Source organism: Protomyctophum parallelum (assembly GCF_964188405.1).
Source record: "Protomyctophum parallelum genome assembly, chromosome: 22".
Taxonomy (NCBI): domain Eukaryota; kingdom Metazoa; phylum Chordata; class Actinopteri; order Myctophiformes; family Myctophidae; genus Protomyctophum; species Protomyctophum parallelum.
In genome coordinates this window covers 34,962,202-34,978,769 of record NC_139714.1, presented here as the reverse complement: position 1 = coordinate 34,978,769, position 16,568 = coordinate 34,962,202, and the positions used below count along the sequence as shown (strand labels likewise).

The 16,568-nt window shown below is 46.0% G+C and overlaps 1 protein-coding gene across 1 annotated transcript; it reads right to left on the bottom strand.

The window, feature by feature from the left end:
* Positions 1-9,309: 9,309 nt before the first annotated feature.
* On the bottom strand, positions 9,310-10,470 carry LOC310853153 (E3 ubiquitin-protein ligase TRIM35-like; the record flags this gene model as incomplete). The annotated part of the gene is made up of 1 exon (XM_083757392.1): positions 9,310-10,470. One exon carries the CDS (start codon positions 10,468-10,470, stop codon positions 9,310-9,312), a length of 1,161 nt encoding a protein of 386 aa, XP_083613518.1.
* Positions 10,471-16,568: the final 6,098 nt, after the last annotated feature.

The window sequence follows — 16,568 nt, the reverse complement described above, 5'->3', positions numbered from 1 at the left end:
TGAAAGACAGAAAACAGATCGATAGACACGAGGGCCTTAAGAGACATGCATGGCCATGTAAAACAGGCCAAGGACAAACAAACACATCGTGAAGGACACAAAAACAGTCACACACGGCACGGAGATACATGCAAGGACACACACGCACACACACCCACTCACACACACACACACACACACACACACACACACACACACACACACACACACACACACACACATGTGCGCGCGCAAATATTGTCAAGGACACAGACCAATGTACAGCTGTGATTACCTATAGAGGCAGCATTGTGCCTCTAGACTGGAGTGAAACCTGAACTCCATTTGTGTTGTCAACTGATTCTGTAGCTGTGACACTTCTGTGAGATGATTATCTTTTTTTTATTGCCATATGTTTTTTTTTTAATGGTATCTGTCCTTCCTGCAACCAGAACAGGAAGACGGTGCATTCAAAACAAAACATGTCGTTGAAAAGTGACCGCCAGGACAACCTCGTTAAAGATGATTGACATCTAACTAATCGGACAACCTAAATGACTGTAGGTAAGTTGACTTTGACCCTTGGAAAGACGAATTGAGAAGGGTGACACTTAAGGGCCGGGCTACACTGGGGACGGAATTGGCTCGCTGCCACTATAATGAATGGAACCCAGCTGCGGAGCGCAGCTTGTGCTCTTATTATTCCCGGGTGTCTGAGCGTGGGTGTTGCGCAGCCCTTCGCGTGTGTCCGTGCGTGCGTGCGTGCGTGTGGGGGTCCCCGGGAACATCCAGACCCCCAGGAACGCGCCCAGGGCTCGTACTGTGGTGTACCCTGTGGCACTTTACGCTGTGCTGTACTCTACTGGACAGTGGACACGTTAGGGTGTGGGGGTGTACACATACATACTTACATACATACTGTACACACATAGCTGCGTAATGGAGTGGAGGCACCGCTCAAAAAAGAAAATGTCTCCCCCTGGGATGGACAATTTGTCGGTGCAGCCACCTAAGTTGCGTACAGTTCCTTTCCACGTTTAGTTTTAATCCTACAATAAAAACAAACTCTTCAAAAACTCTTAAGCATGACACCAGTCATCATAATCACAAAAATAATGAAATAGGGTCAAGGGCAGAGCTAGTTACAGAGCGTCCCGTACCCTTGGCAATGTGTGCAGTCCTGAGAATCCCCCCCCCCCCCCCGCCCTATACAGAGATGTGAATCTCATTACTAAACATGGACAGGAGAGACACAAAGCCGCACTGATATAACCGGCCGCTGTGTAAATGTCTCTCCACCTCCCTCGTTTCTCTGCTCCGTCTCCGCCCGTTTCTTTCTCAGACGATTGTGTTTGCTCAGCCATTCGCCATCTCTCTCCCACTCTCTCCCTCACACTCTCTCCCTCTCCCTCTCCCACTCCCACTCCCTCTCCCTCTCCCTCTCCCTCCCCCTCTCCCTCTCCCTCCCCCTCTCCCTCTCCCTCCCCCTCTCCCTCCCTCTCTCTCTCTCTCTCTCTCTCTCTCTCATCTGAGACATCACTAGATCAGGTCTGTCTGTCTGTCTGTCCAACTTCCACTGGGATCACTCACTGGGATCACCCTCTGAAAAGGGAGTGATGGAAGTGATGAAGACTATAACCTTCCTATATGTGATGAAGATAACCGTGTGTTTGCTCAGAGATAAGTGGTCCAAGCTATACTGCATTGTGTGAGATAATAAAATGGCCTTGAGATGTTCCTGGCAAAAAGCCTTAATTGGGATTTCTCTTGGTGTAAGAGTGAGACCAAGAAAGAGGTAATATATATTTGAATAGCACGGCAGCATTCACACGCCTCTCTCTGTCTGTCTTCTGAGCAGAGTATTATTTACTAAAGCGCACTTTGTGCTGCGGACAATAGGTGGATAGTGTTGCACTTTTGTCCACCTGGGAGGGAAAGAGAGACGGTTTACGGGTCTTGGGAACAGAGCCGACATTCTTAAACTGTATAGTGAAGTTTATGCACGGGGGTATATTATACTAAGGCATATTTTCTGGTAAACAAATGCTAGACATGGAGACATGTGGCTTTGCATGAGGATGCATTGTAGACACACAATAACTGACCCATAAGGATGAGGTAATGACGTACTTGTGTTACTGATTCTAAGCCGCTTCTCATGCTTATTTTATAGTACTGTACATACTTTGTTTGTACATGGGTACAGCTTGCAGTGTGTCGTAGTACAGAGGCGCTCATTCCCAGCAGCCGAACCAGGTGGTTACCTGGGGCTACCGCCACTAGGGGGCTCCAGGAGGCCAACAAACATTACCCCATTGCCCTAAGTTCTGATGACAGGAACACCCCTTTGTAATGATGACATCAGTAGGAAACCTCAAGGCTCCCCGTGCGTGTGTTCAATGAGTTGCTCTAGGATGGTGACGTGGTCTGTTGATACAGTACCTATAGCTAAACAAGATTGCCTAAACATACTGTGCATGACTGTTTTTCTCACAGTGCACTACTTCAGTCAAAAACAGTACCACTTGGGAGATGCGACAGTACACGACCACAGTCTTCCACTGTTGGCCACTAGGGAGCTTCCCAGTACAACCACAGTCTTCCACTGTTGGCCACTAGGGAGCTTCCCAGTACAACCACAGTCTTCCACTGTTGGCCACTAGGGAGCTTCCCAGTACAACCACAGTCTTCGACTGTTGCCCAAAGGCAGCTAACAGTACAACCAACATCCACGGTCACGGTCATTGGGAGCTGAGCTGCTGAGTTGTTTTAAGAGAAGCTTCCTTCTGGAGAAAAAGAAAAGAAATGAACTCTATTTATCTGACTAAAGCCCTTCCGGAGAGAGACGTCACAGGGCCTTTGTCCCCCACTTTGCCCTAACCGGACCACAGACAGCAGGGACTGTCAAAACAAATGACCTCAGCCTCTGCCACACAATCTCATATACTTACTGTAGACATTATAATCAAATCACCCACACCAGCGGACATTATCAGCCGCACGCACGCACGCACGCACACGCACACACACACACACACACACACACACACACACACACACACACACACACACACACACACACAGTGGGTGCATAGTCTGTCTTCCCTAGGGAGACAGGTCTGCCTATGACAGCCTTTCTCGATCGCAAGACCATGTGCTCACCGAGTCTCTATACCCAATTAAGATTTGTCTTTGTTTTGGGTCGGTCACGATGCTCAGGTATTCTGCCACAGTGTATTCTCCGTTTTAGACAAGTGGGGTCGGGCGATTCCAGCACCATCCATTCCACAGAATGCTCCCAGTGCCTGCTGCTCGCCGGGGCTTTATAAAGTGCTGATGATCAGCATAGTGCGACATGGCCACACACCACCAGCTCCCAGCCTCCCACCCGCCTCTCCCATCAACGCCCTGGGGGTCCATTGTCCTGGTCCTGGTGTTTGCTGGGTGGGAGAATGCTGAAGCTGCAGAGCTGCTCTATAGGGGGCACGGTGAGGACAGGACAAGCCGTGTAAAGAAATACATTCAAAAAGATCTTTCTGTTCTATGCCAATGTCTAATTTCCCCCACCCACATGTAGTCCCCTACAGTTGGTCGTGAATAGTGTAGAGTAGACATGTGGTTCTGAAAGTAGGGTCTCTTCTTCCAGGAGCCTTTTTAGGAGGATTCAAGGGGTCCCCATTATAAATATGGATTATGGAACCAAATGGACCCTTATAGGTCTGTAAATCTCAGAGTTATAGGGTCTTAATTTAACCATAAATTATAGCACTGTATTAGTGTACTAAGAGTGAACGAGCAATTACTATTGTTGTGGTTGTAGGGGTGTGGCTGTGGCTCATTGGTTTAGCTTCTTTGTTAAGTAAAAAGGTGATAGAGTTCATACACAGCTCCACAACCCTGACATCCATAGCCTGACCCTGACAGAAAGACACAGCCCATCTCTTCTCCATTTTCCTATTCAGTTTAAGTGACTCTGTCTGTCTCTACTGAGCCTAATAGTGCACCTTCAGGCACTATCACATAAGAGAAATGATCTCTCAAAGGGTGAGAGCGTTGGACATAGAAGATGACTGATGTGTATGCATGCATTATGCATACATACAGTACATGTATTCATGTATGTATATTGTATATATCCGCTGTAGTTGGTCTACTAGGGCCTGTGTGGTTTGTTAGGTTAGGACTAGTCTTGTGCTTCCCACAGGTCCTGCCCAGTTTCCAATCGGGTGCATTGGGAGCACCTGGCCAGTGTTCCCAGGGTGCACTATAAGAGGCTGGGTGTGGCCACACTCAGTCTCTCCTTCCATGAGAGCAGCAGCATCTTTGCACCATTCAACACCCCACACTACACCCACCACACATCACTTACACTACTGATCTACTGAATAACACACTACACCCACCACACATCCACTCACTGACACTACTGATCTACTGATTAACACACTACACCCACCACACATCCACTCACTTACACTACTGATCTACTGAATAACACACTCCACCACCACACATCCACTCACTGACACTACTGATCTACTGAATAACACACTACACCACCACACATCCACTCACTGACACTACTGATCTACTGAATAACACACTACACCCACCACACATCCACTCACTGACACTACTGATCTACTGAATAACACACTACACCCACCACACATCCACTCACTGACACTACTGATCTACTGAATAACACACTACACCCACCACACATCCACTCACTGACACTACTGATCTACTGAATAACACACTACACCACCACACATCCACTCACTGACACTACTGATCTACTGAATAACACACTACACCACCACACATCCACTCACTGACACTACTGATCTACTGAATAACACACTACAGCCACCACACATCCACTCACTGACACTACTGATCTACTGAATAACACACTACACCACCACACATCCACTCACTGACACTACTGATCTACTGAATAACACACTCCACCTTAGTACTGTTTGTTTGTTTTGATTCATACAGTACGTTAATTTATATTGTAAATAAATATTGGTTTGTGCACTTTTAACCCATTCTGACCGGGCACCCATTTTGGTGTTAGCATCATGTTATGCTTTAGCTATTGAAAAATAGCAGATCTACAAGCTCATATCGCGCCACCGAGTGGCGCGATACGAGCTTGTAGGTCTGCTATTTTTTGAAAAATCGAAGAACGACTGACATTTTTAGAATCTGATCTCAGGTCAGAATGGGTTCATCAGACCAGTGTGTGTCCGGCGGAAACCTCGTATGAATCTGATCTCAGGTCAGAATGGGTTAAACAGCCGTCTGTCTTCCTCCTCCACAAATGTAGTTAATTGTAAGTCTAAATTAAATTCTTAACCTGACTCCACTGAAAATAATAAAATAAAATAATAAAATAAATACATACATAGATGCAATGACAGTGGAGTTGAACAAAGTTTGGCGGAGCCCGGTGGTGGCTGCTGCTAGCACACACGTGCCCCACCTCCCAACGGCTCTGCTGGAGGGTAGGCTAACGTGGAGTCAGGAGACGCGAGGGTGCAGTGGGCTGCATAGACATATTTAAAGGCTAAATGGCTCAAGGCGGAGTCTCTGACGTAGTTCACCCGGCAGCCATCTTGCTTCGGGCTACAGTACAGTATGTTCAATGGCAGATTTTTAACATGAACGTCATATAAAAGCATATACGTATGCGGACGTCTCTGACGTTTATAACAAACCAAACCGTTTGATGAATTAAGATGGCCGCCACGTAGCGACGTCAGCAGCGCAGGTGAGCCATCTAGCTTTCTTATATATATATATTGTGGGGTGTCGCTAGGCAACCACCCGCCAGGTAAGCGTAAGAGCCCAGACAGCCAGTGGGGAGGAGGCAGAGCACGGCCAAGGGGGACACGCCCACTCGGCCTCGTCATCGACCAGACTTACTACCCAGCCTATCTGTTGGCTCAAGGCCAAGTGCGCCTATTGGCCCAAGGCCAAGTGCACTCGCCCACGCCAGGCTAAAAAGGAAGCGATGTCTGCCCCTGCTCTCATTTCCCCACTGACAGGGACAGTTCGGAGATGCCTGGCGGTAAGCGACACCTCACCCTCTCACACCACACCAGACATATACTGTATACCTGAGCATGAAACTAAAACGCCTGTTCTCCTCCTGTAGGTAACCCGCTACCCCGGACGAATGAACACCGATGACACTTCCTCCTCCCCAGGAGAGTATTGACAGCCCCTGTCAAAACCCGGGGACAGAGTGAGATAGCACTAGTGGCGCACTAAGCCCGGTAGGGAAGAGATCCCTACCCAAACCCCCCGCCAGAGAAGAGGCGGAGTTTTTTGTTATAATTGACATTTGAGTTATTCCTTTGACGCCACGCACGGAAAAGTGCATCTGACTATAATAAACGGCCGTGCCGGCCCAGTTTGAACACTGCCTTGTGTTGGTGTCCGCTCAGTGTCCACAATAGATATATATATATATATATATATATCTATGGTGGGCCCGACCTCGCAGAGCTGCGACTGCTGCTGCTCTGTTCACAATGAATTGCGGCAGGTACGTTCACAACTATACTGTACAGTGCGGCTCCGTTTATAGACAAAAACACAGGTGACCACGGCGGCCTATACTGATGTCTCGTCAGGCCGCCAACACTATCATCTAAAACACAGGTGACCACGGCGGCCTATACTGATGTCTCGTCAGGCCGCCAACACTATCATCTAAAACACGCTTTCCCCGGTTTTGAATTGAATAGCAGGTACAATAGGAATAAGAATTGCTGCATCAGTGTCATGTGATCCGTTCTCTCTGAGAGAGTTCAATGAACACTGTGTGATGCACATCACGCACAGTGGCTCTTCATCGTGAGTAGCTACTGTAGTACTGCTGACAGGTCTGGAAACCAAATATACGAATACTAATATTCGAACCCGGCCATCTCCTTGTTGCAGGCGAAGAGACAGAAGAGGAAACTGCGTGGAGCAGCCCCCCCACTCCTGTGCCAGTCCCCTCTCGTTTTGTCTGCATCGCTAACTCCACTCCGGAGCGGGGCTGTCCAGCCACAGCCGTCGCTGCAAGAAAACATGACCACTCAGGCGCAATCCATCGTCATCACTGATGGACGGATGCCTATGAGTAAATTTGTTGGATTAACGCACCCACGGCTGTGTGTGTGTGTGCGCATGTGTGTGTGTGCGTGCGTGTGTGTGTGCGTGCGTGTGTCACAAGCCATGGGCACAGCCAGAGCAGAGGGCCCTGCAGGCCAGATCCATATGGTGTGTGTGTGTGTGTGTGTGTGTGTGTGTGTGTGTGTGTGTGTGTGTGTGTGTGTGTGTGTGTGTGTGTGTGCGCACGTGCGTGCGTGCGTGAGTGCGTTTCTATGCATGATGTTTAAAATACAGCAGAAACAAGGGCACATCAGAGCACAAAATATGCACAGTGAGTATTAGTGACAAAGAGTGTGAGAAGAGACAGAGTTCAGACAGAAAGGCAGAAAGATTAGATAAACAGATACTATAGGCATCCAGCTGCTGTAGATCGATATACATTACGTAGTCTCAGTAATGTACGTACCAATGCAGGATGAAGGCAGGGTGCCTATGAAATATTAAAATGGCTGTGGTTTTCTCCCTACAGCAAAAAGCCATCCTTAACCCATTCTGAACGGGCACCCATTTTGGTGTCAGCATCATGTTATGCTTTAGCTATTGAAAAATAGCAGATCTACAAGCTCATATCGCGCCACCGAGTGGCGCGATACGAGCTTGTAGGTCTGCTATTTTTGAAAAATCGAATACACTTTTAGAATCTGATCTCGGGTCAGAATGGGTTAATAATGAAACTGTCAGGATGTAATAGACATTTTTAGAATCTGATCTCAGGTCAGAATGGGTTAACCGTCCTACAGTAATTACGTAACAGTAGAATACGGAAATCCAATCATTTAAAAAGCTTTCATTCAAGTCACAGCCGTCCAGGTCATCGTTTATCTCAGGGTATCCACTTTGAGAGTCATTTATCACAGGGTGTCCTTACTCCTTAGCTACTGTAAATGATTACAGTAGCTAATCCCCCCCCCCTACTCCCCGAAAAAAAAAGCCAGTGAACCCTGAGGACCACTGGTTTGTAAGTGTATGGAATTTAAATGTGTATAACACTGCATTTGGAACGGGGAGCTTAAGTTCTCTAGAAACCTTCACTTGACAAATAATTGTTGAGGGGGAAAAATGAAGTGGAATCAATCAAGTCTGGTTTTATTACAATGTTTGGATCTGGGCAATATGAGAGGGTGTTCTGGTATCGATAGCAGCCACATAAATCCATCTTCTCATTGGTATTCCTCTGTGCCATTGCTATGTAAAAGGTATTGATGAATAGCTACAAACACGTGGCCTTGGTACGTGACTATGGGCTGAAGTACAGTATATGACATGACTTATACTATGTATGTGTATGTGCGTGTATGTGTGTCTACAGGAGGGCGTTGCATGCGTCAATCTGTGCATGAACATGTTAGTATGTATTTGCGTGACTGTGTGTGTGTGTGCCCGCCCTTCAGGTCAAAGCCATTGATTCTGTGCCTATAAAGAGTTAAACGCGCATGCACGCACACACACGCACACGCACACGCACACACACACACACACAGGGTCATGTGTGGCCCCTCCTATATCCAGCTATTAGTGTAGACCTAACCTACACAAACATTACATTCCCATTGACAATGAATGGAGAATTCTACGTCATAGTGTCTGAGCAAATCGGCTCTGTGTCCATTTTATGATGATGATGATAAGAGCACTTAGTGAACTAATTAGAATAGGGTTGGTCCTTATCTTTAGGTATAGAGGTTATCAGTGGCGTTGAGGTCAGAGGTCATTGAAGAAGCTTCCTGGTTCTAGGGACAGTCCCCCCCTGTATATGTCTTTAAAGCACCGCTCAGAAACCACCTGGTCAGCTTTTAAAACATTGTTCTGCCTGATTTGCTGCAGTTTTCATGCTCTTTGTTATTGTTTTATTGTCTTGATGTTACTCAGTTTTAATGATATTTTATGTTTGTTTCTTGTTTTTCTCTTTTCCGCTCTCATTTTATGCCATGAAAAGGTGCTACATATAAAATAAAGTTTATTATTGATGGGTTTGGAGAAGGTGAACTCTTCATGACATCTGACACATCCAGAGGAAGCATCTTGATGTCAATCTCCTCACTCTCTCTCCTCTCCACTCTCATGAGTCATTTACACAGCATGATGGCGTCACGCCACAAAGATGGCCGGACAATAAGCTTGGAGCAGAGAGATGTGCTATTTTAATTACCTTTAATGGAAAATGTATTGATCCATTTCGTCGTTGCACGTTGAATCTAGAATGTAGTAGCGTTCCCCCTCGTCGTCGTCGTCGTATGTATTGACACGGACCGTCCTGGGTAACATGTTCAGAGGAACAGTACCACCACCTCCATTATAAACGTATGGAAAGAGTCTCTCAGTGAAGGTGTGTGTGAAGGTGTGCAGGCGTGTGTTAGTATCGGGATCGGAGAAGGACAGCTCACCTCGGTTCCGGTCCAGCTTGACTCTGATCCTCCAGGGTTTCGGATTCACCGAGAGATCAGTGATTGATCCCGAGGACTCGGCCGTGTATCTATCTTGATATAACTCGACTCTCCAGCATGGGCCCTCACCGTCTCCTTTCCTCTGGAAAGACTCCGTTAGCACACCTACTGTCCAGTCTGTGTTGTCCCCGACCTCCACATCCCAGCTGTGAGTCCCCGGGTCAAAGCCCTCAGAACCCAGGACACCGGACCACCAGTCAAACCTCTCTGGGTTGTCAGGAAGCCGCGGCCGTTTCTCTCCAGGTCTCACGCTGGTCAGGTCATCAGACAGCGTCTGCTGTGGATGGGCAGTGTTGGGGTCCAGAATGACAGGCACGTAGGAGACAATGTCCTTCATCTTGTCCCAGACTCTGAACGCCAGGTTTCCCAGGTGTCTAGTCACATCTATCAGCACTCCCGAGACCAGCTGTGGGTCCTGCAGTGTGAACTGGACTCTTTTTACTGTGGCCCTGTAGTTCTGCGGAGATGAGATGTGTTCAGCTCTCAGCTCCTCCTCTATGGCTCTGATTGTGTTTGAAATGGTTGATCTCTCTCTGTTCAGACCCTCAATCTTCTCCTTCATCATCTGACTCTTCTGCTGCTCTTCCTCCCTCAGTGCAGCGATCCTAGCCTCCTCTTCCTCTTTCAGAAACTGATGAAGCTTCTTAAACTGTTCCTTAATCCTCCTCTCCGTGTGCTGGGTCTGGACCTCGATGTGTTCTGCTGCTTGCTCACACTTTGTTTTGACGTCATTAAAGACCTTTAGTTTCTCCTGCAAGATCGTCAGTGATTCCTCGGCGGCCTCCATGGGATCCATTTTCCGATGTTTCTCTGCCATGAAGGTCTCACACAGGTTCTTCAGGGCCAGGTTACAGGGTGGATCAGCCATTGAAGATATTTTCTTGCAAACTGGACATTCCTTTGAGTCCTTATGTTTCCAGCATTCCTGCAGACAGGCTTTACAGAAGCTGTGGCTACATAACAAGACGACAGGATGTTTAAATATGTCAAGACACACAGAACAGGAGAAATCCGCCTCTGAAAAGGACAGTTTCCTTTTTCTGAAACAGGAAGCCATTAAATCTCAGAGAAAAGCTACCAACACTTTGCTCAAGACAGGACATATATTCAGTTTAGAGATGACATCACAATGATGTCACTGTAGTCGTGTGTACATCGTGGTAGTGAGAGTGTAATTCCATAGAGATGAAGTCATATTTTTGATGTCAGTATGGAACTTCACATTTGGGCAAGAGTGGAGGACAAGAAACCTATTATGTGAAAAATATTCAGGGATTTAAATGTTAAAGACTTGGCCCAGTGGGACCAGTGGTTTGCCAGATAACTAGAAACGGACAGACGGACGGACGGACGGACGGACGGACACACAAACACAGACAGAAATGATATTAACACGCTCCTTCAGGATGATTAACCCCCAATTTAAATCATTCTGTCTGAGTTTATTTCTCAACAATGACCGCCAATTATTGCGTGCCTAGCCCCTCCTATGTCCAGCTTTGAGGGTTTGTGTAAACACAAACATTGTGCTAACACAAACACTGAGTGCCATTGACAATGAATGGCCAGTTTTGAGTGTTTGTAAGACGACGGTGAGGACGCAAATTGTGATTGGCCGGAATGAGATGATGTATGATGATAAGAGCGCCCCTCACTTCACACAGGTGTGATATTTCACTATCTTGCACCAATCTATCACTCTCCCTCTCCATTTCTCTCTCCACTCCTTCCCTCTCTCTCTCTCTCTCTCTGTCCGTCTCTCATGCTATCTCCCATTTAAGCTATGGGTGGATGGAGGTGTGAAGCAACAGGACATGGAATGATGGACGGAGAATGACAGAGGGGCAGAGAGGGGGGGGGAGGGGGGGGGGGGGAATGAGGGAGGACGGCATGATGGGGGGATGGGCTGCAAGGTGGTGACGGAAGAGAGGTGGTTTGCGCCCTCTCCTGCTGCCACCCACCACCCATCTGTTCATAGGGATAGCTCATAGAGGGAGGAGAGGGAGAGGTGGGTAGTTCAATTAACCCATTCTGACCTGAGATCAGATTCATACGAGTTTTCCACTGGACACACACTGGTCTGATTAACCCATTCTGACCTGAGATCAGATTCTAAAAATGTCAGTCGTTCTTCGATTTTTCAAAAAATAGCAGACCTACAAGCTCGTATCGCGCCACTCGGTGGCGCGATATGAGCTTGTAGATCTGCTATTTTTCAATAGCTAAAGCATAACATGATGCTGACACCAAAATGGGTGCCCGTTCAGAATGGGTTAATTCTAGCCGTCACCAGAATCCTGCTGTGAATTATGTTATTATAGCCTGGACTATGTTGTGAACTATGTCTATATAGTATAGTTTATATGTATAGTTTCATTATATAGATATTCCACTGTTACGTTCTTAGCTTACGCATGTTTCATGATAAATGCTTTTTTTATATGATTTTATGCGATGTATGATGCTTTTTTTTGTTCTTGCTTAATGTAAATCGCTCTGGATTAAGAGCGTCTGCTAAATGCCTAAATTGTAAATTGTAGGGAGGGAGGGAGAGGTGGGGGGCAAGGCTAGAGACAGGGAGAGGAGGGGAGAGACCTCTTTCAACCGTCAAAGCCATAACACAACATAGTTCAGGCTATAATAATATAATTCACAGCAGGATTCTGGTGATGGCTAGAATTAATTGAACTGCATAATTTGGCTATAATTACACATGATTGGGCTATATAATTAATTACACATTGCCATTTCACCAGAAGTAAATGTTGGCATGTGATCATTGAGGTGATCTCGGGAAAATCCCTTTCCATCCAGAGATGGCTGGAATCAATAAAACTATAAATAACTGGGACTAATGAATAACTAGCATAGAATAACTATTATTGCGATTCTTAGCCGTGCTGTGCTGCCATACTGTCGTGTGGGGGGGGGGGGGGGGGGGGGGGTAATGGTTCAATGCAATGTTGTGTTATGTAATACTGCACGTGCTGCAGCAGCATGCTGGCCTGCTTTAACTAGTGAGACTGCAGTATCACTCCTGGAATTGGTTATGAAGGTTTTTCTACTCCAGTCTTTGCCTGGTTGCAGTGTGTAAACACTATGACACAATATGGCACATTTCCCGTAAGTCGTTTGGTCGGTCACGCCCCCATATATGGTCATGCCTCGTGACATCACGTGATGTCATCAATATTAAGTCCAGATATGGAGTTCCCGGATATCATCAATATTGGCCAGCAACTCTACATCTGACCTCAAACCCTTAGATCTCCATATATGGAGCTGACCTGTTCTGACATCTCACCTCAAACCCTTAGATCTCCATATATGGAGCTGACCTGTTCTGACATTCCATTAAGTTGAATATTCCCCATCCATCCTTCCTCTTCGATGTCTCCCTTTTGACTGATACCTGTCCATTTAAACTCTCAACGGGCCTCGGCAGCCGGCGAAAACTAGAGTTCTCAACAGGCCCAAAAACTAAGGCCCGGCCCTACCTGGGCCCTCATCAAACCCTGTACACTCAAGACACTGCCCCCGCTGCCACCCTTAGATCTCCATATATGGAGCTGACCTGTTCTGACATTCCATATGTTGATCTGACCTCATCAAACCCTGTACACTCAAGACACATTCCATATATGGCCAGTACAGAATTCATTCCATATGTTGATCTGACCCACCATTCCAAAGCGCCAACGCTCGCCCAGCAATCTGCCGTCACGCAGGCGGATGCGTGCACGCGACCTTGCCCTTTAGGACGAGGTGGCTTCTCGCCCTCATGCGTCGTACTGGTGGTATTATAATTGTAACACTGATGACATAATGTACAACACAGTGGGCAAAATATGGGCACAGCAAGACAGGATAGTACAGTATGCTTCCGTATTCCACACGCATTTATGGGATTGCAACTCTGTCTCTCTGTTACGCTCATTTGAGCTCATTTCAACACACACACACACACACACACACACACACACACACACACACACACACACACACACACACACACACACACACTTCTGACTGTCTGTCTCTGTCTGTCTGTCTGTCCGTCCCTGTGTATGTGACATATGGCAGGCATACGAGCGTGTTGAGCAGCAGGTTGGTAGTGGGTACTGCCAGGCTCGGGGACACCTGATGGGAAGAGCATTTATGTCTGCCATGATCTCGCCTTCAGCCCATCCTCTGCAAAAGGCACACTCTGGATAATCATATTGTCCTGTCGCCTCGGCTGGGTGTGGCCACGTTGTTACATTGTACTGTAAAAACAAAATACCCTAAATACACTATCACTCTGAATATGCACTTGGATCCTGTTATGAATGAATAACGTGTGGCAGTATCCCGATTGTAGCTCAGTTGGATCAGCCGTTGCTCACGGTCCAGTCCTGGACTTCTATTAACTCATTGACCGTCAGGGATGCTGACAGCCTTACTGGCCTACCGGCATGCACACTTAAGCCTCTCCAAGTGATCCAGAATGCTGCAACTCGCTCCCGTTCTCCGCTCACTCCATCGGTTTCTGCCCGCACAGAGTCCAAGACTCTGATGCTGGCATTCAAAGCAACCAAAGGTATGGAACCCCCTTATCTCCAAAGTCTGATCGCACCAAACCAAACCATCTCGCGCAGAACATTCACAACGCTTCACACGTCCCAGACTCTTCTCCCTTCTGGCTCCACCAGAACTATGGAATGAACTTCCCATTGCAATCAGAACTGCAAACTTAGGCCCAATCTTTCGTTGTAGTCTGAAAACTCACCTCTTCAGACTCCATCTTGGCCTGTAGCACTTGCACTATAGCACTTGCACTAGCCTCTACGACCTTACGTATGCAAAGTTTATAATTTAGCATTTTATTAGATTTATAATTTGTTGTAGATGTAGCACGTAGCATTCTATAATGTATACTCTTAGCCTCACTGTACAGATAATCTACTGTTAGGCAGTCGACAGATATTAGGCTCTTAGCTTGCTTATGATAAGTGATGACTATATTTATGTAATTGATGTATTACCTTGTGTTAATTCTTACTTGCTGTATATCGCTCTGGATTAAGAGTGTCTGCTAAATGCCTAAATTGTAAATTGTCCATGCATGGTCAAATCAGGGGGGCAGTCAGCCAGATATTTCGTGAAGCCTCATTTGAAATCGGTAGTTCATATAATGGCCTGTTGTGGCGCTGGACCGGACCCAAAAAGCCCCATAGCTCCATAGAGGCCCATGTATTTTGGCCCAACTTCACCTAGACTGTATTACCTTAATAAACATGGTCATGAATACTTTCTTCTTCCAGTCACTAGTTTAAAGTCTCATTTATAATGTCATAATATCCTTTTTGGAAAATTATGGTCCCATTAATTAAAAAAATGACCATAAAGAAAAAAAACCATCGCGTATGTTCTGAGGGGCGTGGCTACCATTACAGTCTATGATCGGGATTCCCCTCCCACTCGAGTCAAAATAAAAACCAACGGAGAAGAAGGGGGGAAGTCCCGCCTCGTTGTCTGGGCAGCCAATGACCAGCTGGTATACAAAACGGAGCCAGCCAATGGCCAGCTGGTACCAAAGATGGCGACTTACATCAGGAATTAGCATATTATTACAGGCTTCATTTTACGTTCATGTTAGACCCGGGGAACGCTTTGTCCATATTTTTTACAGTCTATGGGTCAAATACGTATTAATAAGTTAAAGCGCAAATAACATGCATTTTAAAACTGCTTTTAATATTTAATAATCATATTGTCTATGTCCCTCGAAGTTATTTCTAATGGTTTGAGCCTCAATCACCACTCTGATATAACCAGGCCTTGTCCTTTCTTTCTGGACTTTGAAAGCAGTTTTAGCTGCAGTACCACACTGTCCTGAGGTGGAGAGGGTGCTGATATGCAGATTATTTAATATTTGAGTCATTATAATACTCATGCTAGATAAAACCAGGCTTGTTTCCATTCCATGCCAGCTTGGAAAATCAACAATGGTGGACATTGTAAACAAAGTGGAAATTCAAATTTGCAACTGAAGACTGAAGAAAAGGAGGAATTATACAAAGTAGGGTGACATTGATGACATCATGATGAGGCCAAAATCAGTCGAGCTGTTTCTGAGAGCAATTTCCATTAAAACACCCATATGACATGAAGGCCTGATTGTTCAAAATTGGTTATTTGTGGGGATAGAAAACACACATGGGAGCCCCAAAAACACAAAAGAAATTGAAAAAGTTGAATTTGATGTTATAGGTCCTTTAAAGTTGCTCAGTCAAATTTTTAATATAAACACATTGCTATACTATTTTCTGCTATAAGATATTCAAAGATTTTCCAGAAATGTGACACATCGTGAGTTTATAAATTGTAAATATGTTTTTCCCTTCCTAGAAATGTAGTGGAGTCAAAGGTGACGCCCTTTAGCAAGACCTGGTGACAGATTTGATGAGAAACACATGAAGTATTGGTAATGGTGACACGTGGGAATGACTAAACTAAAACACCTGTACATTGGTGATACAAGCATCCAATAAGGAGATTAAAACGTTTCCACAATTGCTGACCTTGCTTGGGGTCGTCCTCCAGCTGTCAGCTTACAGTAAACCGTAGTCTCCTCTGCTTTCTGGAAGGGAATCAAACCTGCAACACAGAGAGAGAAAATACTTTAGATGAACCCCCAAACAATACTCAATTATTGGGGTTTTTTAAGAGGACATTACTCAATAACACATGCTCACGAAATCCTGATCCATGCTCATCACCTTACTGTACGTAGGTAGGCTGTGAGGAAGGATTAGCAGGATTTTTTACATTAAAGGTATATTCAGTGATTTCACTTAATTCAAATATCACTTATTTTTTTGTTTTGTTGTGATAATCCTCTCTACTATAGAGTGTGCTGACCATATAAAGAGTTCCTCCCTGTCCCCAGTTAACCCCTGGGGGTCAAAAAACCTTAGGTTTCGC